Here is a 21,972-nt window from a genome sequence, read left to right on the forward strand (position 1 = left end):
CTGTCTAATAATTAATTTAATATATTTTTAAATTATTTTAATATAATAATATAAATTTAAAATTTAAAAAATAAAAAATATTATTTTAATATATTTTCAAATAAATACCAATGACAAAAATTCTAACAGTGCCTCTCGTTTTCTAGAGATAGCCCATCAAATAAAGACTTCAGGGTCGAATCTGATAGGGCGAGGTATGATTGAAAATTAGGTTTGGCTCCCTCGTCGCGTAGCCCTAGATCTTTTGGTTCTAACCAGGAACAAAAAAAGAGAATAACACGTGCTTAGATCACACACCGACACATCACACATCAATTCTTCATCATGACATCTAATGCATCAAGAGTTTGCCATGTCATTCATCAACTACTATTAACGGCAAAGATCCAACGACAGTTTATCACGCTATCAAAGCCGGTTCATCATCATTTACAAAATAGACGTTCTAAATATTCATTTCGACAAATTTTTGGGTCCCACAATTAAAGCGTGGGGTTCCCGGTTTTTACTTACCAACCGGAGGTCCGGTTTACTTCTCCTGCCGACCCGATCCGTCCGAAGCCAGACGAGACGCGATCGCCGAGTGATACATCATATCGTGGAACGTACTGCCCTCCAACGTCTTCCTTCTAAGCTGCTTCGCTTTCTCTTCAGTGAACGATCCAAGGGCGAACCTCGATCTGGGTCGACCTGGTTCCTGGTCCGAACCCGATAACCCGGATCCCTTATCGGGAACATCATCGCCTGTGCCACCGGCGCTACTATTGCCGTTAAGGTAATCAGGAGAGGATGACCAACCAAAAAGCGGGGACCACCAGGTTGAAGAACCGGACTTCTTGCCATACGGGTCGGGTGTCCTGGGAGATCCGGATGATGCTCGGACTGGAGCTGGGACGGAGCAAGCGAAAGTGAGTACAGAGGCCATGATGAGAAAAACTGATCGAAGCTTTAGATTTTTCTAGAGAGAGAGTGTGTGTAGAGAGGATAGGAAAGTTTGAGAGAGACTGAGTGAGTGCTGCGTTGAAGACAGGGAGAGAAAAGGAAACAACAAATGGAGCGGGGAACAGGTCTAGGATAAAATTTTAAGGTAGTAAGCTATGATCACGTACGGTTAAGTGTATGCATTTATTGTTACGGGTATAGCTTCAGGAACTTGTACGACACTGTTTTGAGGTTTATGGTACAACTATTAAAGCGAGTATGATTTGTGGTGAGTGAGGAGGGATGTAGAGGATTAAAGATCTGGAGAAGCGGATAAGATTGAACACGTGGAAGGTTGTTGGAGAAAGGAAGATGAGGGACTGGGGCCTTTTTTGCTTTTATAGGATGTTAAAGGGTGCACTTTTTCAGGTCGTTATTGGAAAAAAAATAAAAAATGGAGTGATGCGTGGCGGAGTTGAGAAGCAAGACATGGATAGTATGATATGATCATTTTACTTCACCCCGTGATATCTTTTAAAATTTATTTTTAATATTAATATATTAAAATAATAAATCAGCTCTAAAAATCATTAAATAAAAAATAAATAACACTTAAAAAAATATAAATTAAAATATAAATTAAAATGGCACATTTAATTTATGAAGATGTTGGCATAAAATCTAAAACATGAAAAGAGAAAAGAAATAAGAAAACAAAAAGTTTATCAAAGCGCAATTGGTACTTCTGTGTGCCCATGCATCTAACCACCAGGAAGAGAATGACACCATGATTTCATTGTTGCTGTTGTTGAAGGTGTTGTTTGAGTGTCAAGAGGTTGCACACAGTGGCGAAGGCAAGGAGGGCTGGCCCCTGCAAGGAAATTTTTCCAGCCCCTCCCTTATATAAAATAATTAAAATTTTACTGTTAATAGACATGCAAGATTATCCAGGAAATTTTACTGTTTAATTGGGCTCCTCCTAATTATTTTTTCTTGCTTCGCCCTGGAATTTGCACGTGTTATTCAAAGAGCGCATGTGTCTCTCATTTGTTAGAGAATGTTAAGCACACGTCAACTACTTTTTATTTTTTTAATTATATTTATATTTGTTAAAAGAATGAATTTTTTCTTATTTAAATTAATTATAACTAAAAAAACCATTATAAAAAATACAAAATTCTTATGGACACCAGTTTTAATTCTTTTTTTCTTTTAAAAGAAATTTAATCGTTATATTGTGCAATCAAAGCATGAAAGAAAAAAAAATCCCTTGAACCAGTTTTATTTTTATTTTTAAAGTTATTTAAGTCATTTTATTATGTATACAAAATATAAAAAATATCAATGTGTCCTTCTTAAATATAATAATGACAAAAAAAATCCTATAGAAAAGATTATTTTGCTCTCATAATCACTTTATTATTTTTTGTTGTGAAGGGAAAATATCTCACTTCACTGTTTTAGTTCGCAGTACTGAGTATTTTTAGTTTATTTTTTCAATAAACTAAATAATTCAATTAGTTTAAAATTCTCAATGTTATTCATTTATTTTTATGTCGTCCTTTACAATTGAATAGCCTATTTTAAATTTGGTTTTAGAGGTTTTTTTTTGTGTGTGTTAAGTGTTTTCATAAGATGTTATAGCATAAATGAGAATTTAATAAAAAAATGAAAGAAAAGTAAGGAAAATAAAATACATTTTGATAGGATTTAAAGACTCTCTAATAGTAAAGTCTGTGAATCTTAATACATGATTGCATTAAATAAAAGAATAAATTTAAAATTCTAATAATAAGAGTGTTTGTTCTTAGTTGTGTATAATAAATGCTATGTAAATAAGAATATGAATACTTAGAGAGTAAAAAAATATGAACCTTTTACTTATGTGATTTAAATAATATATATAGTATCTAAACCTTGTCAAGTTGCTTAAATGAATGGATTGGAATATCATTTTTTTTTATAGTGTTAATGAAGAATAAATAGTAATTACACCATACGAATAAGGAATAAATATTTATTACATAATAATATTAATGCCAGAACCATATTAATGCCAGGACGTAAATATATGATTATTCTCTATCCAAACATTCAAAAACCTTTATTTTTTATCATATTAAATTTTAAAACATTATCAACAATAAAATCTAATTAGATGTGGACTCACTACTACATCAATTTCTTTTAAATAACCTCAAGTAATTCTTCTCCTATTTTATTTTTTGAAAAAAGAGAGTAGATGATAAGAAGATGGAGAGTGAAATAACACCCATTTAAGAAATATAATTTACAAATAAAGCTTCTTAAGTTAAAATTTTAAACAAATTGATTTGTTAGATGATTGATGCTAAAGTATGAATTCTATAAGCAATAAATAATTAATCTTCCATGGAAAAACAAATGCAAAATATTATATAAAATTACCCTTTGATAGAGTCCAATTTTTAATGGTTTTCAATGGAAGTTCCACACCCACTTTATGCGAATATACCTTGGAAGTTTTCCTCTTTATTTTTTTTATGATAATGATATTTTTGAAGTAATTTGCCCATCAACTTAGACTAATTCTTTTCTTCTAAATATCTTAAAAGCTTACATTTTATATTATATTATGTATTTAGATAAATATAAATTCTTTTTCAAAATTCAAATTTAAAAAAAATAAAAAAGGAATATACTTTCTGTAAATCCTCGATGTTAGTTTTCAAAAAATTAAAAAAAAAAGTATTTTTTTTAAGAAAAAAACAATTGAAGAGTCACCACCAATCATTTTATTTATCGTGATTGGATCCTTGTTTTTGAAGAAAATGAAACTAGAAGGCACGATTAAAATAATTTTGATATGAACAGCGACACCCCCAAAAAACAAAATTAGGTCATCGACGACAAAATCAAATTTCACTTTCTAGACAACACATCACGTCTTTGTAGTGTTTTTTTGACAACTTGAATCGTTGGGCATTCCAAGCTAAAGAGGCCCAATGTCAATATATACACTGACTGTGGATTCCAAGCCTCTTGATCTTGTTGAATAAACCTGTAACTATTATGTGCATGTCACCTGTGAGGTTTTTTTTTTATTGTAAATATTCGGATCAATTTATATATATTTTAATTAATTTTTAAAATTTAAAATTAATAATTATATAAATTTTTAGTAGTTTTAAGATTTATAATATTCAAACTGATAATTTTTAAAAAATAAATCCAGAATCTAATGTCTTCAGTTGAGTTTGTTTTATTACAGGGGGAGGGGAAAGATGTGGAAGCGGGAAAAAGGTATTTTCTTTTTTGGCAGATGTCTTCATTAAATTCACACTGCTAAGAATACTAAAAGAAGCTAAAGCTCATTCGGAAAACACTTTAGCTCCGAACTAAAAAAAAAAAGAACTATCCACTAGAATATTGATTTTTTTTCCCTCCACCTAAAACATTTAATATTAACTTTTAAAAATATTGGAGTTTTATCGTATGGTCTAATTATAGTTGCAAAATTTATCAGGAGTAAATAAGTATTTTATATTTTTAATTGTACAGTGAAATAATTAAAATATTATTGAAAGTAAAAAAAACTAAACATGGTATTAAGAAGTATTTTTTTACTTTCTCAATAATATTTTTATTATTATAATATCAGCTAAAAAGCAATATGGTATTTATCTAAATATAAAAAAAATAAAACAATTAAAATATATACTAAGACAACGAAAAAACTCTTTAAAGCCAAGATTTTAAACCTAAGTGTCGAGAGGCTTTTTTTTTCTTGTCTTTTCACAATGTTTTTTTATATAATTATTAAGTCAATTGAGAGAGTATTTGATATTTAGCTAAAAAAATACAGGCACAAGCGGGGCATCAAAAGGCGCATGCGGTGCCTCCTAGCTTTGAAAGCGCTACTAAGTCCTATTTTATCTGGAGCAGTGCGTGAAGGTGTTGGTGGTTCGATTTATCACTGGTTAATTTTTTTTTCTCTCCTGAAAATTATAATTTAACCCTCTTTATTATTATTAGTATTTCAACTCTAATCTTTAAATATTATTTTTGATATATAAAAAACAAACTTAGCTCGTGGCAAAAAAGGACACCAGCCTAGTAGTAGGTCTATTCAAGTTAGAAATGGGGAACCTTATCCATCCTCCATCAGCTGGGCAAAAGAAATTTGTGTGTGGTGGAGTTGTTAAAGTCAAATGAAGTGGATCAGGCATGTTTTAGAATTGCTTCCGATGGATCAATTACAGTACAGCTACATAGCCATGTTATTATTATGTTCTCCAATTTTAATCCCATTCAGCTTCAGCTTGTATACTAACGACTTCAGATGGAGAATTTCTCAGTCCTATCCAAAAGGATTAATCATGACCCGTCACTCGATCCTGCCATACTTTCTAATCAAACACTTGAACTCCATTATCTTAAACAACGTTAGTTTGTCTCTCTATTCAATTCTTTCCGATCTCTCTCTCTCTCTCTCTCTCTATATATAAATATGTGTGTGTGTGTAATTGAAGAACCATCAGACGAAATTTGATGAACGAACTGACACTACGAACTTGCTTTGCATAAAAAGATAGTGGGGTGCAACTTTTTTTTTTTTTTTTTTTTTATGTGCAAGTTGGTAAGAGCAATATAAATAATCATTTATTGAAATCCATCCTAAAAGTCGACATAAAAAATACTATATCTTAAAAACTAGCTTACTGACTATCAAAAAATGATTAAAAGAAAACGACCTTCGTCCTCTTAATGTTTTATTCACAAAAACTGTTGATCGTCAAAATAAGTCTCTAAAGACCTCCATTAAGAAAACTGCTCAAGTCTCAAATATAACCTTGTCACTCATAAGGATGCTAGATCATCAACACAAGATAGTTGAAATTATACCTCATGAGGTCTTTCGACAATTGCTAGGAAAGCCTCCCAGTTTCTTCATTCCATCACGTTCCCATGTGCTTGCTTTCCTAAGCACAAAAGAAATGGACTTCTTAGTTCTCTTGTTCACTATCATCCGAGTCAAGTGCAGGTGCGCGTTTGAGAAAAGTATGTGCTGAGCGAACCTTCGCTACGTGCCTTTGTCCTTGGTTATGTCTACAGTTGTACATAATAATGGACGGAACTGTATAAGCAAGTGCTCTATGCCTATATCCACTTTACAGTATTCATACATCAACATATCTATTAACTATCGAAGAATGAACAATCCAATTCTATATAGTATATAAAGTCATGAGGATGATAAGGGGTCTCTGATTAGATCTTAAATTGGGAACAAATTGCACTATTGATTTTTATTTTTTTTTCCGGAAAAGATTGCACAGACTCCATCCATGATATTGAGTAGAAGCACTTGTTTATTTGTCAAGTATAAGTTACATGACTGATCTTGTTGTTTGGCCCTCAGAAGATTCTTATGCTAGAGTAGCTCTTTTGCCTTTTGTATCCCTTGACTGCAGACAAATAATTTGTTAGTACTGAGCTTCAATTGAAAGAACAGAAAGTGAGAAGTGCACTAAATGGGACTCCAAGAGAGAGAACGGAACCTGTGAAGCAACAGATCGCTTTGAATCCAAGAATTGGCTATAAATACCAAAGAGTCTTTGCTTCTCAGCTTCAGATATCGATGGTCTTGCTTTGGAAGTAGTGGTCTTTAAAATACCATCAGTTATGACTGGCATTTTACCAGGGTCACCCATGTCTGCACTGCTTAAATGTTCATGAACTGCCGCAAGCTGCGCATCGGAGAGAAGAGCTTGTAGGTCAGCACCGCTAAATCCTTCTGTCATAGCAGCTATTGTTTCTATGTCAACATCATTGGCAAGAGGCAGCTGCATTGATTTTTAGATGGCATAGTTTGAGAATACAGATATATGAAAATAGAGCACCTAAGTTGATGCCAAAAATCAAACAACATGACCATAAAAAATGAACCTTTGCAATTTTTATGTTGATTTCCAAACAGCAGTTGGTCTTTCTGGAAGCTTAGCGGCAAAGATTACACTTCTTTTTTCCAAAAAGCAACATAATTTCTATTTCACCTTATACGGACACAAAAGCTACCACAAATACAGCATACTATTTGATTTATTATTAATCTCTTTCAAAAGAGTTTCTATTGCAATAAGATTAAGAGAAAGACCTCAATTTAGCCCTCGTGTTTATTTCCACATGTTAATGTACACCCCATGTTTATTTTTGGTCAATTTCACATAATTTGGCCAAACTATGGGACAATTCCCCCAGTTGGCTCCAGTTTAATAAAGGCATCATGTGGTCACTTAATTACATCATGTAGACAAAAGAAATACACAAAAAACTGAGAGAAATTAATTTATGCAAAACAAAGTTAATTAAGACTCCAAAGAACAATGATTAAACAAAACCAAGTCAATTAAAATTAAACAAACTCAACAACCTATCTCTTCCACTCCTACTCTACACCAATTCTCTTGATCATTATGTCTAAATTCTGGATTCTCAGATCACTTCCATATTCTCCAAGCTTCAAGACAACAACAGCACCAATATATGAGACCCAAATCAAACTCTGCTGTTGGGTATAAAATCTTGAATATCGAAGTCCTGAAGCCTCTTTAGCTATTGTCAGCATCAACCAAACAACATAAAAATCCATCAACAAGTTTCAAAGTTGTGGTGAAACCTCACCTCCATATGATCTCATTTGCATCTTCCTCACAACCCCAATCAGCTGCTCCATATCCACTCCTTTTCAACAGTACTTTTCAACTCCACTGTTTCTTACATGGCTGGGTTTTCATTTGAGCAGCTTTTTCTAATGTGTACTCAAGCATTGCTGTGATTTTGTTGCTGGTTTTTGGTCTACTATTTGTTGCGGACTCGTATAATTTAGCTTTCCGCTAGCTTCTCTTTATCCATCCTCTCATCTCACGAGTTGCACTCTTTGAGTTTGATGAAATGCTGATTTAAACAACATTGATTTTGAAAGAACTTCACAGGTTGTTGCCAGAGGAGTAGACAGCATTGTAATGGCAGTGGAGGTTAAATCATGGATAAGTCATGGTAGTGGCAAGAATATACAGAGACTTGAGTTGAAATGGATTTTAGATTATGACAGATGGTTGAGATTGTATTTAAAAATGGGTTTTAGCATTGAGTTTCAATAGCAAAAGATTGTGGGGATTATAGTTATGTATTGATGGAATGGAAAGTTGTGGTAATTGAAAGCTTTGGGAAGATCAGATTGGAAACTCTCAAAATTTTTATTTGAATGGAAGAGTACACTCTACCTTAGATGGAGATCTTCAGAATTCATATCTATTTTTCTTGTTTGAATTCACGTTTTGTTTAATTCTATAAAAAAATATGTGAGCCTGTCAGGCGAAACTCACGTCAACAATACCTAACGAGCACTTTCTTTTAATCCCACATTTGGGCCAAATTAGGTGAACTGACCAAAATGAAACACAATGTGCAAATTGACTTTTTGACACAAATGAAGTGATTCTCTAACATTAAAGGGGGCAATTCTTATCAGTAGGAATCTAGAAAGACAGATGGGGGGGGGGGGGGGGGGGGGCTTTGGTAATTCTTTTTGCAATTGATACATTTTTTTTCTTATCTAAAACAAAAAGGTTACAAATGGGCAGTATTACTCACCTTTCTAGAAAGAACTGCTAGGATTTCCAGCCTCTCCTTCCGAGATGGAAAATCACAGAAAAGAAGGCGATCTAACCGACCAGGTCTCAACAACGCAGCATCAAGTAGATCTGGTCTACTGCTTCATCATTTGATAATGGGAAAACAGGAATAGTAGAATGTTAGTCTTCAAAGAGTCATTAAAATCTAATTAACAAACCAGGGAACAAAAGGAACAAAAATTTGTCAGAATCAATGTTAATCATGGAGCTGTAAACATTTAATAACAAATTCCCACAAAATGCTAAAAATTAGATCACTGGATATCCAGTCGACATGAGATGCTGAATGAAATACATGATTAAAGTCAATTTTGAAACCAAATTTATGCAAAAGAACAAGAATCCATTAGCAACACATCTATCTGGTATTGCCAATCATCAGTGGCAATCCTCCATTGAAATTAACAAATCTAGAACAATTTCTTTATATCCCTTATAATAATTCAATTATTTCATTTGCAGGAGTCAATTTTTACAACATGTAATTTTATGGCACCCAATTCCTTCCACCTTCTCATTTGGACGAAAGGAAAATTTATGAAAATAGGAAGAGAAGAAAATACAGTAAGGATGGGAAGACATTCTCTAATCAGCACAGGAAGCTAACACAAGTATTCAGCCAAAAAAAGGTATCCATCATTTGGTATCTGCTTTCTGAAATTGGAAATGCCATGGACTGCTACAAGCAAAACCATGTACTAAATTATATGCAATAGATTGCAAGTGCAGAAAATCTCTCTTGTTAGTACCAAGTAATTAATGTATGGAGTGGAACCTGAACCAGAAATAAGTATATACACCAGATTGAAACAAACCTTGTTGCAGCAAAAACAAAAACTCCAGTCAAAACTTCAACGCCATCTAATTCAGTTAGAAACTGGGAAAAGGAAGAATTCACAAGTGAGAAAAATTGATAAAGAAACCATATAAGATGAAAAAACCAAAATGAGAAACTGACTTGATTAACAACACGATCAGTTACTCCAGTATTGTCATGCCCTCGTTTTGGGGCAATGGAATCAAATTCATCAAAAAATAGAATACATGGTGCTGCAGCTGCAGCTTTTGAGAAAATATCACGAACCTGTAGTGAAAGCAAGGGCATTGCCAGCAGTCAATATGCATTAAATTTTTACAAGGAGGAAACACAGGCATATTCCAATACAGGAACCTATTATGGTCTCAAGTTCACTTCTGGGTCATTAAATCACACAATCAAATGCAGACCACCATCAAAGCGCATTATTGAATTCAACTAAAAGAAGAAAAGGAGTTCACACTCAATTGTAATATTGATATCTTATTTTAATCAATTTCAACATAATAAAATACTGCATCCACACAAGTTCCATAAGCATATTTTTGAATCTCCATGATATACCACATACTCTTTGATCAATTATGCCAAACAATGATCAGTGAATATTAATAATGAAATTATCAGTAAATTATGCAGTATTCTTCAGTTGAAGCAATACTGGAAATGTAAAGTGAGTGCAATACATAACTGATTGCTTACCACCTATCTAACAAACAATTCCAAACTGACTATTCAACAAATAATAAATGGTAGTGATGTGTCAAAGGATATAACAGGAAGACAAAATGTTTGGCAAGGAAAACGTTTGTGGTGTGAATTTGTTTTGACAAAAGGATATGGCTTACAAGCATCATTACATAGTGTGGAGCTAAAGTTTTTCAAAGCAACAATCTTCACAAAGCAGTATGCCAAAATGCATCAAGAATAAATTTTTGTGTAAGCATTGGACTTCAAGCAAGCAAAGAATTTTCTTATCCTTCCAATACACTCCAGGAACTTTTATATTGAACAACACCAATAAGCAAGGAAGAGAATTCCAAATCAATGCAGTGGCAAACCCTTTGAAATGTATGTGAATACATGGAAAGAAAAATAGATGAAAAAAAAAGTTTCAAAAACTTCAATTCACTTGGAAGAAAGAAAATAAGATTATTGACCCAATAAAAAGTAAATTCACTACCATTCCATTAATATTTTAGGAGCTAGCGTTCTGGCTTGACAAGGACAAAAACTACAGCACTGTGCTAGGGTATGTAGATATGAGGAAAATTATGCAATGGAAGAGTCAAAAGTTTTAGAATGGCTAATTTAAAAGAAATTATTTATTTTATTTTTCATTTCAAAATGGGAAGGGAGGTTTAATTGCTCTCTTACAGCTTGTTCAGAAGCACCAATGTACTTGTTCAACAGCTCAGGTCCTTTCACTGATATGAATCGAAGAGAACAGGCAGCAGCAGCAGCACCAACAATATGAGTTTTGCCACAACCAGGAGGACCGTATAAGAGAACATTTGACCTTAAGCGTAAAGGAGATTGGACAAAGATATTCGGGAACTTTGAAGGCAATTCAATCATCTGCATAGAATTAACAATAACAACTTCAAGCCTATCATGGAATAAGCATGGGAAAAGAAAAGGGCACAAAAAAAAGTAATTAAAGGCACAAACAAGTTTTAGAGGGCAAACACTTGACAAAGCACCAAACAAATAAACGAATTACTGTTTCATTGGATAGTCCAAAGGCTAGTGTTTAATGAAAGACCACTTTAAGAGTACCGAAAAGGTTAGAGACCATCCATTACTTATTGAATGAATGAAACAAAGGCATAACTGTGTGTGACTGACACACTCAGGTTTCCGTCAGAAAATCATATTTTACACAATGTTTCAAATCCTTCAAAAGCATTTGCACTATCAGGGAAAAAATTATTGAAACAAAAAGAGCCTATTCAAAGCAGAAATCACCAGAGCAAGGAGCTTATACAGTAAAGCAGAAAACCAGATGGAGTGTATAACAAACCTAAGTACCATAGTTAACAAACTCAATGTAGAATCAGATGATCCAAAACAGTTGACATAAAAAGGAATTGCTAAAGAGAAATGTCCTTTAGAAGGATAAGGAGTGTCATTAACACAAATGTATCTATTTTTGTTGCATAAACTGCCTTCAACTTGCATGAGAGACTGCAATCAAATTCAACTTCACAAAAAAGCGAAGGGGTATATAAGAATGGAGTTTCTCAACTACAGATATGTCATAAATTGAAATACTATATACAGTAATCATCTATACCAGCCCTCTCCATGGCCTAGTTGTTAGTATTAATATGAGCATCATGTATCAAGTTCAAGGATTAAGGATAATGGGGAAGGGAAGTGTTTTGTTATTCAAATCCATTCAATTAAGTAACTCAATTTTCAGCACCACAGTGATTGAGATGTGGCAATCTCTAAATACAAAATATCTAACAATAAGCACACAGGTTATCTAAAATTTATGATCCAAATTTGAAAGCCCTGAAAGGTCAAAAAGTTGGAACGACTTCTCATTGGTAAGATCCTATGTTCACAGGTCTTCCAACCCCAGTACTTTACCCATCATAAAATCAAGACTAAACACAACTTCTTCTATGTAGGATGGGCTGAGAGGATCATGATTCTTTTCACAGTTAACATAAGGTTTTCTTCAGATTTTTCATATACTTCTTCATCATGCTTTCAATTTTATGACAACTATAATTTTGGCAAATTTCTAGTTTTAATTACAGTATTGTGGGTCATTTGGCACTCAAATTAATAGTATTCCCAAAAACTTTCCAGTTTTTCATTGGTCTGAAGTGTGAGCAAACTTGTATAGAAGACTGCATTTTCGCATATAAGGAATTGATAATAGCTTGAAAATAAATTCTATTTTGAGTGATACACCTTTACCAAGGCCATATGCCTATGCAGTATGCACCTTAAGGTGAGGAATAAAATGAGTATTTGAAACTACTGGGCAGTGAGCTGTCTCATCGATATAGAGAACTATTTAACTCCAGAGGAACCAAAAAGATTTCCTATGATGGCACAATTCCATTAGAAGTTCTTGCATTCCTCTCTATTTAATTAATCCACAGAGCCTAGAGGTGCTTTTTTCTTTTTTTCAAAGCCTCACTTTTTTTCTTACAACTAGCGTGATACTCATTTCACAATATTCATACAGCCTACAACTTGAAGTTAAGATGAAAGGGAAAGCAAATAATTGAAATGCTGATCTTCTGTTAGCAACAAATTAACAGTTAACACAACCTGCAAATGATATAGTCAATAATCATAAAATCATTTTTGATCATTAAACATGTTGAAATAAAAAATCATACCTCTCTAATAGCATTCCTTATGTCACTAAGACCACCAACATCATCCCACCCAGAACGGCCACCTTCAGGGGCAGATTTAGTGATGTCACGCATAGAAACTGGAAGGAACTCGTGCATTGCCCGAGAGAAGTCGTCCTTGATTAATGTGGGTATGTCATGCTTTTCAGAAGTAGAATGAGAAGGCAAAAATCGGCCAATGGCAGCATGTACAGTTCTATCTACCAATATTTCCTGATACATTGAACTGCTTCGTATGAGAAATTACAATTCATGCATGTGCAACAAAAGTAGCTTCAAACACAGTTTTTCACTCCCAAGAATTTTGCTAACATAACCAATTTTAGAAGTATCACAACAGACTTAAGACAACAAATTTGAAGTCTAAATGCAATAATAGCTATGTGCCCTGTGCAAGATTGATAAAATTACGTGTCCCACTTCATCATGGAGAAGGTGAGTATAAACAAGCTTGAATGCTGATGAACTGACAATGAAGAAGAAACTTAAAGTAGCCACCCAGCACATTACAATAACATGCAATTTTCATTACAAGAATGATGGAGTGGTATATAATAAAATTAAATGTTAAGTAAAGTGCCAAAAAACATGAAGCTCCAACAAATAAAAATTTTGAAATCTAGCTATTGCACAGGAGACAGCCAACAAATGAGAGACCCAAATTCACATCAACCAACTTTAAGAACAGTATCAACTGCCTTCTGAGTAGAGAATTCATAATCTAGCCAATTCAATTCAAGAAGATTTGAGTATTTTGTTTTGCTTATCACAATTTGAGTATTTTGTTTTGCTTATCATAATTGCTTGGTAGTTGATGATGCTAGATGAAGGCCTTGTTTCAGGAAAACCAAGCACATGAATATCTGTTGTGTTATGCCATCGTCTTCTTTCCTATGACTTATAAATGAGCTTCAAATTGTAGTGAATGTTAGCGTTTGATTCATGCTCTTTCATAATTTTTTGTTAATAAAAAAGTTATTCCTTCCTATGAATTGTTGATTTTTCCACTTAGAATGATTTACTGTCTTGCAAAATCATCATTTTAGATGATATATTTGTAAGGGAAAAAAAAACAGAAGAAGAAGAGAGTAAAGGAACAAAATTTGATACATCCCAAATCCAGAATCACAACAAATACCAGATCATATGCATCATATCCATCACATTTGGAAGCCACATCAAGCAAAATGTCGTCAGAACACAGTAAGGAACGCCTCCGGATTTCATGCTTCAATATAGCCTCGCGTTCTGAGGCAGCAGGAGCAGGCAGTTGCACATGGAAGTCAAACCTTCCTGAAAACATCCAAATACACAAAACCAGTATAAAAAAGACAAACTGAAGAGAAAGGGAAGTGTTAGTAACCTGAAACCTTTCACAGCATACTTTCTAAGTGCAAAAAGTGACAGACCTGAAGAGCTCAATGACTGTGGAATATTCTCCAGAGTCTGCACAGAGGCTATAAAGGCAATCGGGCCAATTCCACATGTGCTCTTCCTTTTTTCCTGTACATTGCCATATTAAATCTTCATGTTCAGAATAGATCCATTTTGTGTTATTTGTCACCTGAAACCAATGTTCCTCTACTAGTGTGGATGTCTTCCAATCAATCATAATTATGCATGCATATGAAGGCACTGTCATTAGAACCGACCAATTGCACATTGTATGCAAAAGTAAAACAGAACACACATTTACAATGGCTTCAATATTATCAATTCAGGAAGAAGGGAAAGACCATGACGAATTTATTACCCCATATTCATCTATAAAATCTGAGAGAAATTTTGTCAGCGCAACAACCGATGTTGAAGGTTGTGATCCTTCAGAGTCAGAAGAGGCTGACACAATGGTATCCAGATCATCAAAGATGACAAGGGAAGGTGCATGATCTAATGCTTCAGATATGGAAGCAGAAAGGGTTTGACGAATGGCCGAGGCTTTATCTAAAGTGAGTCCAGAGCAGCTTACAAAAACTCTGCATGCACAAAACTAAATTAGAGCAATACAAAAAAAATATGTGTTTGTGTGTGCCACCCTTATGCCTTGTTATGATTAAATTTGTTCACAAGAATTAACACAGACAAACATTTGATAGATTCGATTACCAGTTAAAAGGAAGAAAAAAACAGACAATTGCACAAATGTGTTAAAAAAAAGAATTCCTCACATGTGGGCAAAGAGGTCTTCACGCTCTTCAAGGGATTTTGCAACAGCTCTTGCTAAAGTGGTTTTTCCAGAACCCTAAAAAGCAAACACATTTCAATCTCTTGTATTAACTGATACATGACTCTTGGAATAATATGTTTGATTTGTATGATAAAGCAATGACAAAAAAATAGACAATTGAACATGTAGACTTATCAACATGCCAAAATCCAGATACTTTTTAGAAATGAAGGATTTAGTTCCATTGGTGAACAGTCAAGGATTATGAACTTGATTACACTTTTGATTGTTTTCTATTTTTTAGATTTTTTGGCGAATTTCATTCTTTAATAAATCATTAGAAACAAGGAGAGAAGGAAATAGAGATAAAAAAAAAATAAGGTCATCTTCCATTCTCTAGAAAAGACAAGATCTGATGCAACTAAATTCTCATGACAAGAAGCAAAGTAGGATTTAGGATTATTAAGACAAAAGTGGTTTTATTTGATTATCTCGCATTTTAAATTGTAATTAGGGAACTCCTTACTAATGTATTTCCAGTTTAGTGGCATGGACATGTTTTCCAGTGTATAATCAGAATCTAACTTGATTTGAAATTCTATTAGGTTCTTGATGCCTTTATAACATCTTATCATATGTTTTGGCATACCCTCTTTCAAGATTGGCTATTGACGTGAGATTTAACATTACATTTCTCTTTTCCTATTTCTGCTGTTTTTCTTTTGGTCTTTTTCTCTCCCTTACCTCATCCCATGACATCTTCACTACCCTCAAATTCTTCATCTATCCACTGTCATTTGGTACATCAATACAGACCTCTAAATGCAACTGAAGCTCAAAAACAAAAGATGCCAGAAAGACTAATTGATCCCAAAATAATATAGGGGCAATAATCATTTTTAGAGATTATGACACTTCTCATCAGTCACCATCCAAACATAGTACACCATGCGAATACATAAACAATAAAGCTTTTTCAGAGAAAGTCAATGTGCACCCTTTCATCTATTTGTGTTATTAATACCTGTTACAACATTCAAATGATACCTGTTACAATTTCAAGAAGATAGAGGCATTGTCTTTTTTTTTCATGGATGAAAACAATATTGTTGATTCTCGGTATCTGAGTGATAGTTCAAAATGAGCGTATCTACACATCTTAAACCGGCAGCTTGCACATTTGATGCCCTTAGGCATAGGGTGACAAAAATTAACCATGTGTTTTAAACATGTTCCCTGACATGTGACACAAATAATCTGCATCTAACACCTACAAGGAAGTTCATTCATCTTCAAGATGAAAATCTCCATACAATTGAACCAAACGGACAATGTGGGATGATAAAACTATTGTTTGCAGTGCAGTCATGTTTGGTTTGACAGTGATAATGAGCATATTTTGTCTATCACACATCAAATTATAGATAACTTTACTAAAATCAAAGAGATAAAACTCACGTGAGGTCCATGTATTAGAATGTGCCCAGGCAGAGGAAGATTGTATGTATTAAACCACGTGCTATAAGGAGGATATAACAACACCATCAATCCTGCATTGAGATAAAATTGTAATCAACTTAAACTATTAACAGGGAAAGGAGAAAATTCTTTACACCTTGGTGGGGCATGTGATGCGTGTCATTAGTAGGAAAATTAAGCGCAAAAAAATTTGAGAACTGCATAGGGTGCCAGCACGAGCACACGATGCAGTTTGGCATGACCATGTTATGGCAAAAATATTGGAAAAATCAATCCATAGATGTTTCATCAAGCTACTTTGTCACAATACAAAGATGCATGCAAACACAAAATAATCAAGCATCGTGATTAAAAAAAAAAACAAGACCGAGAGAGAATACAGGAGAAAGCCACAACATAACTTTAAGCAATAAAGCTAACTTCAATTCTAAATAGCATTAGATAGACTGTATACACTAATCCAGCTAGTAAAATAAACAGTCACTAACAATCCAAACTTTTCTTCTGCTTTTTCTTTTTCTTTTTCTTTTAGATCAAACAACAATTATAGAACACATGATTACGGGCTCTAAGAAAATTCCAATTCACCAAAACCACAGAAAAGGTTCACCACATAAATATTTACTCAAACAGTCACTCTGTCAAGAACGGAAGAAGATCAAGGTGAAAGTGCAACTAGACACTGGCCCCAATTCGACATGCTAAGAAAAGTTAATATCAATGTAGAAAGAAGGTATCCAGTATTGTGCGCAGAAAACTGACTTCAATATCCACCTTGAGATTCTTCCATGTCTTAATAAACATGACAGTAGAGATTGTCATTATTCCTCATTATCATGTGTATGTGTTCTGTTAGCATCTGGACAACATATATAACAAAGGAATGTAGATCATTACACTATATGCTCATGAACTACAAAATTCCACATGATAAAGGCTTCCCTGAGAACTTCAAGCACTGCAATTAGAAGCATTGAGAGAAAGTACCTACTGTTAATCACATCAGAAGCAGTTGTCCCCATCCAGCTCAAAGATGATGCATTTGAACTAAACCCTGTAAAAGAGTTACTTTCCTTCAAAGAATAGAAGGACACAGGGCCACCTAGTTTCAGCCTTTCAAACAACCCTACTCCAAGATTATCCTTTTTTCTTTCATCAAAGGCAAGACTGTATGCATTCACCTTTATTCCGTGCACAGATTCCTCAGGAATACTCAGCACATACAAGAATTCAAGTTGCATTCCACCAGTCTTATTTCTGTTCTTTAGAGATCCATTTGAATACGAAGATGCCTTTTCCCTGGTCTTCCTATCAATCCCAAAGTCATATCCTTTCACTTCAAAGTGAAGTAAAGTTTCTTTACCTACAATTAATGAATTAACTTCCACCCCAGAAGTTGAAGCAATAGCATCAAGCTGTGCACGATACCATGCTTGAAGAAGTCTTCTCAATCCCTTTTTATTATCAGGCAGATAACCAGTCTCTTCTTCCTGTTTAGAAGGAAAGTCTTGTGACAGAGAAGCAAAAATTTTGTCGTGGATTGACCAATCTACAGCATCCATATAGGTGTCCAAGCTAGTTTTTCTTGGTTTCTGAAGTTTATCGATGTCAATCAGTTCTAGACCAGGCTTCTCAACAGGCTTATCTTGTCCAGGCATCTTAAAGTAACAGGGAGAAAGTGAAAGTGATGCAATGTCCTTCAAATCAGTAATGCTTCCCTTTAAATAAATCCCTGAAAACAAAAGAATATTCTAAATTCAAAACTGCACAGTATGGCATAAAAAAATCAAATGAGGAGTCATAATTGTTAAGAGAGGAACAAAATCCTTATTGAAGCATTTTAAAGCTAATAATGAAGGTTCACATAAAAGCAAATAAAACAGTATAAAGGAACATAGATAAGATCAATGAGTGCTCAGAATAATTAACATACAAGAGTGCAGCCCTGCTCTCAAATACAAACGAAGGGATCGAGCTATCATTACATGTCCTTTAGCCATTGAATCGGAAAACAAAAGGCGGACAATTGCTTGACGAAATTCTTTCTTGTCAGTTAAAGTTCCATTGTTAGCTTCCTTGGGAGAGGCACTTTTCACTCTCAATGCATCGCTATCAAGAGTCTTAACACCATCTTTTGATGACAATCTTGGAACAAGTGTGACCAACTGCAGAGAATCTAAAGAAAACTTTTGAGCAGTTTCAGGATGCATATAAGCAACACAAGTGGGTGCGGTGGCCAGCTCAACACCTTTGACATCACAATTGTGAAACAATCTTCTGTCTAAATCTTGAAGACGCAACAGGGCCTTTGCCATATTACTTTCTTTATTAGAAGACTGCACAGTGGCATCTTGTTTATTAACAACCTTTTTGCGTCTTTTTGGAGCAACTGCAACTTCAGCTCCTGGAACAAGTTGAACTGAAAACAATCTCATAGGTCAGGATTAACACTAGTAGCCCATGACAAACCTTAATTTAACATAATTGTCAACAACCAATGATATCAAAACCAAAGCATATAAAAAAGAAAAGGAATATTATGCACAGACTTGCAACGAGTATAAAAGGAGATTTCTTTAATACAGGTGTGAATTCCAACATTGGATGCTGAGCTCAATTGAGGATCATATGACAGCTTAGCATGAGAAAAATCAATGCATCTATTATATAAATTTGCCAAAAGCAGCAGAATTTCAGCAGCTTGCCTTCACAGTAACAAGGAAGAATAGAAGACACATAAAAGTGGAAGAAAAATGCTATTATGTTACATGGTGAATGAAGTTCTTTCCAACCTCCTGCAGATGAAAAGAATGCTGAAATGATGTGACCAAATTGAATATCCTTAAACGAAATTTTCTATAAAAGATGTTAGATATGGATAAAACGGGCATCCTCTAAAAAAGTTGATTATGTGAATTTGACCCCGGGAATAGTTATGGGTTAGAATCATTATTAAGTGTCCATCAAAGCTTTTGGAAAGTGCTTTGTATGTATACATGTTCTTATACCAGGTCAGAGAATGTCTTATACTGCTTGTTGTCTCTTTTTACACGGTAAAATCTATCAAATTTATGAGGGGGAGGGGATAGCAGACAGGAAAAATGTAAATTAAATACACTTGTTTCATTATATTAATCGAAACTCTAATATGAAAATACATAATTAAGACCATAACAAATGTACCTTCAAGGTATTATGAATCCTATCATTTGGAAACAAGTTAACTTGTGTTGTGTGTGTGTAGGAGGGAAAGAGGGAGGGAGAGAGAAATGGGAAATCTAGAATATATCCAAACATACTCCCACACAAACAAACTTGACATTGAGTTCAAACCAGATTTCTCTTTTAAATATCACTTTCTTAGACTCTCGATACACCTTATCTCATAAATCTATTGGCCCCTAGAACCTAAAAAAAATAGACAAATTCTACACCAAAATTACCTTGATGTCAAAATACAAATGCAATCCCGAACAACCACATAGATTCACAATATACCATAACAATATTGAGCAGCTGCAGAATACAACTTAACAAAAGGGGAACGAGTAGCAATTCTTCGGTAAGCAATGTGTTACAGTTGAATTTATCAAGATCACAAGCCACAGTTTGGTAACAGGACGTGGTAAGACCTCAACTTTTGTACTTCAATAGCTTCATGTGAGTCATTATTAGAGTTCAATAAAATCGTTTTTTTTTAATGTACATCCAAAAGAACAGCATCATTTCAAGAATTGATAAATCAGTGTTAATTCCAGAACTAAATTATACAAAATAAGAAATTGATAACAACAAAAATGCAATTCCTTAAACCACATAACTAGAAAGCACAACTCACAAAAAAAAAAAGCAAGGCTGGTAATCACTGAACCAATTTCATCAAGCTACTATAATTTGAGTGGAAAGTTGCAGACATCATCTTACCCACCGCTCTCTTGGGAGATGTTGAAACCACGAGGAATGTAATGACAGCGCCTCCATGTAACCACAAAGGAAATCTCATTCCTTCATTGACAATCCTCACCTGCAAGCAGATATGATTTCTCAAATGGGAGAAAAAGAAAAAGAGAAGAAAAGAAATAGCGCAAGAAATACCTGCTTTAATATGGAAGCCTCGGCTTGTTCAGCGTTAAGTTCTAAAACTTCCCAATCATCCTCACTATGAGGTTCAATGGTTACTAAAGTCGCGTTGACAACATTAGAAACAGCCCTGACTTGAACACTAATATGATCAGGCAATGAAATGCACTCTGCAAATTGTTGCGCAACCTTCACCCCACAGATAACCAAAAATAAAGCAATTAATCCTTGAAATTTGCAGTAATTAGATTAACTACCGCTCCAGTTTAAAAAAAAATAAAATGAATCAGATGTAAATTGAGGTACCTCGATGGAGGAAGATGAGGAGGTAGCACCGGACCAAGCGACGGTCCAGTGGCGGTTGGCGGAAGGAGAACGTAGTTCAAGAGTGAGAAGTGGAGGGAGAGGAGCAGGGCGGCGAGTGGATTCAAGGATTTGGATTAGGTTGAAAGGGAGAGAGACAAAGCAATTCTCTATACCGCCCACGTGCTTCACTTGGAATTCCATTTTTCGATACCTCAAGGAGGAATGGAGAAAGAGAGAGCTATGGAATGGCGTTTTGTTTCAAGTTAATTAAGAGTAGAGCTGGAAGAAGATATATAGAGATAGAGAGAGAGAGAGAGAGAGAGGAGGAGGTGGTTAATGAGCTGACTGTTTTTTTTTTTTTTTTTGCGCTTCTCGAAGCTTTGCTTCTTTCTTTCTTTCTTTCTACTGACTTTGAGTTTGGAACGACTTGTGAACAACAGGAAAAGATGAGTCTCACAACTGACGCTTGATACATGTAGAACTGCCTCACATGGAGAAAAATAATTAAAAAAATTGAATAGAAAAAAAAAATTAATTAAATTTTTTAAAAATTTGATTTTAGTTTTATAAATTTAAAACTAAAAAAAATGAATCGAACCGAACCAAACTTAAATATAAAAAAAAACTAAGACAAACTAGAAAAAATCAAGTCAAATCGATTTTTTTTTTAAATAACTAAATCAAACCAAAATCGATTAGTTTGAATTAATTTAATTTTTATTTTAAAAAAATTTAATTTAATTATTGTTTTTAATTGAAACCGAATCAATGACCTTTGCCTCAATTGTAACCTTTTCAAGAACCGACGTCTTTTGTTTTCTTTTTATGTCTTTTGTTTTCTTTTTTATTTCATGACTTTCAATATGCTCCTGTGATAAAAGCTTTTTGTTTTTTGAAAAAACCAAACAAATATTTATTTAGTATTTTATTATTATTTTAATATACTAATATAAAAAATAAAAAATATATTATTTGAATATTTTAAAAAAATATATATTTTAAAAAATAATCCCACCTGAGCCTATCCTATTTAGGCCTGCCCATAACAAGTTTTAACCTGTAAAAAATCAGCCGGTATTACATGCCTTCTCCTCTTTTTTTCCTCTCTCAATACTTCCCTTGTCCACCATTAAAGCGTTGTTC

General features: G+C 34.0%; 2 protein-coding genes across 4 annotated transcripts; both read right to left on the minus strand.

Moving 5' to 3' along the window:
* Nucleotides 1–332: 332 nt before the first annotated feature.
* On the minus strand, nt 333–1,079 carry LOC133693449 (uncharacterized). The gene has a single exon (XM_062114671.1). The coding sequence runs from the start codon at nt 923–925 to the stop codon at nt 530–532; it is 396 nt and encodes a 131-aa protein (XP_061970655.1). The 5' UTR covers nt 926–1,079; the 3' UTR covers nt 333–529.
* A 4,557-nt stretch (nt 1,080–5,636) lies between these two features.
* Nucleotides 5,637–21,199, minus strand: LOC133672359 (peroxisomal ATPase PEX1). 3 transcript variants are annotated; one of them, XR_009834836.1, is made up of 18 exons: nt 20,830–21,199; nt 20,539–20,712; nt 20,368–20,467; nt 18,377–18,862; nt 17,435–18,175; nt 16,423–16,514; nt 14,966–15,039; nt 14,551–14,773; nt 14,207–14,300; nt 13,936–14,090; nt 12,780–13,010; nt 10,792–10,992; nt 9,556–9,681; nt 9,413–9,474; nt 8,557–8,674; nt 6,462–6,746; nt 5,979–6,368; nt 5,637–5,882 (listed from the first exon to the last, which is right to left on the minus strand). XR_009834836.1 is itself a non-coding variant. In XM_062092751.1 (17 exons), the coding sequence occupies exons 1-17, from the start codon at nt 21,028–21,030 to the stop codon at nt 6,330–6,332; spliced, it is 3,402 nt and encodes a 1,133-aa protein (XP_061948735.1). In that variant the 5' UTR covers nt 21,031–21,199; the 3' UTR covers nt 5,637–6,329. The 3 variants fall into 3 exon arrangements, 2 of the variants coding, with proteins under 2 accessions (XP_061948735.1, XP_061948748.1); XM_062092751.1 differs by having other exon boundaries at nt 5,637–6,368; XM_062092764.1 differs by lacking the exon at nt 20,830–21,199 and having other exon boundaries at nt 5,637–6,368; nt 20,372–20,467; nt 20,539–20,559.
* Nucleotides 21,200–21,972: the final 773 nt, after the last annotated feature.

The sequence above is a fragment of the Populus nigra genome, chromosome 1 (genome assembly GCF_951802175.1).
Source record: "Populus nigra chromosome 1, ddPopNigr1.1, whole genome shotgun sequence".
Classification (NCBI taxonomy): Eukaryota; Viridiplantae; Streptophyta; class Magnoliopsida; order Malpighiales; family Salicaceae; genus Populus; species Populus nigra.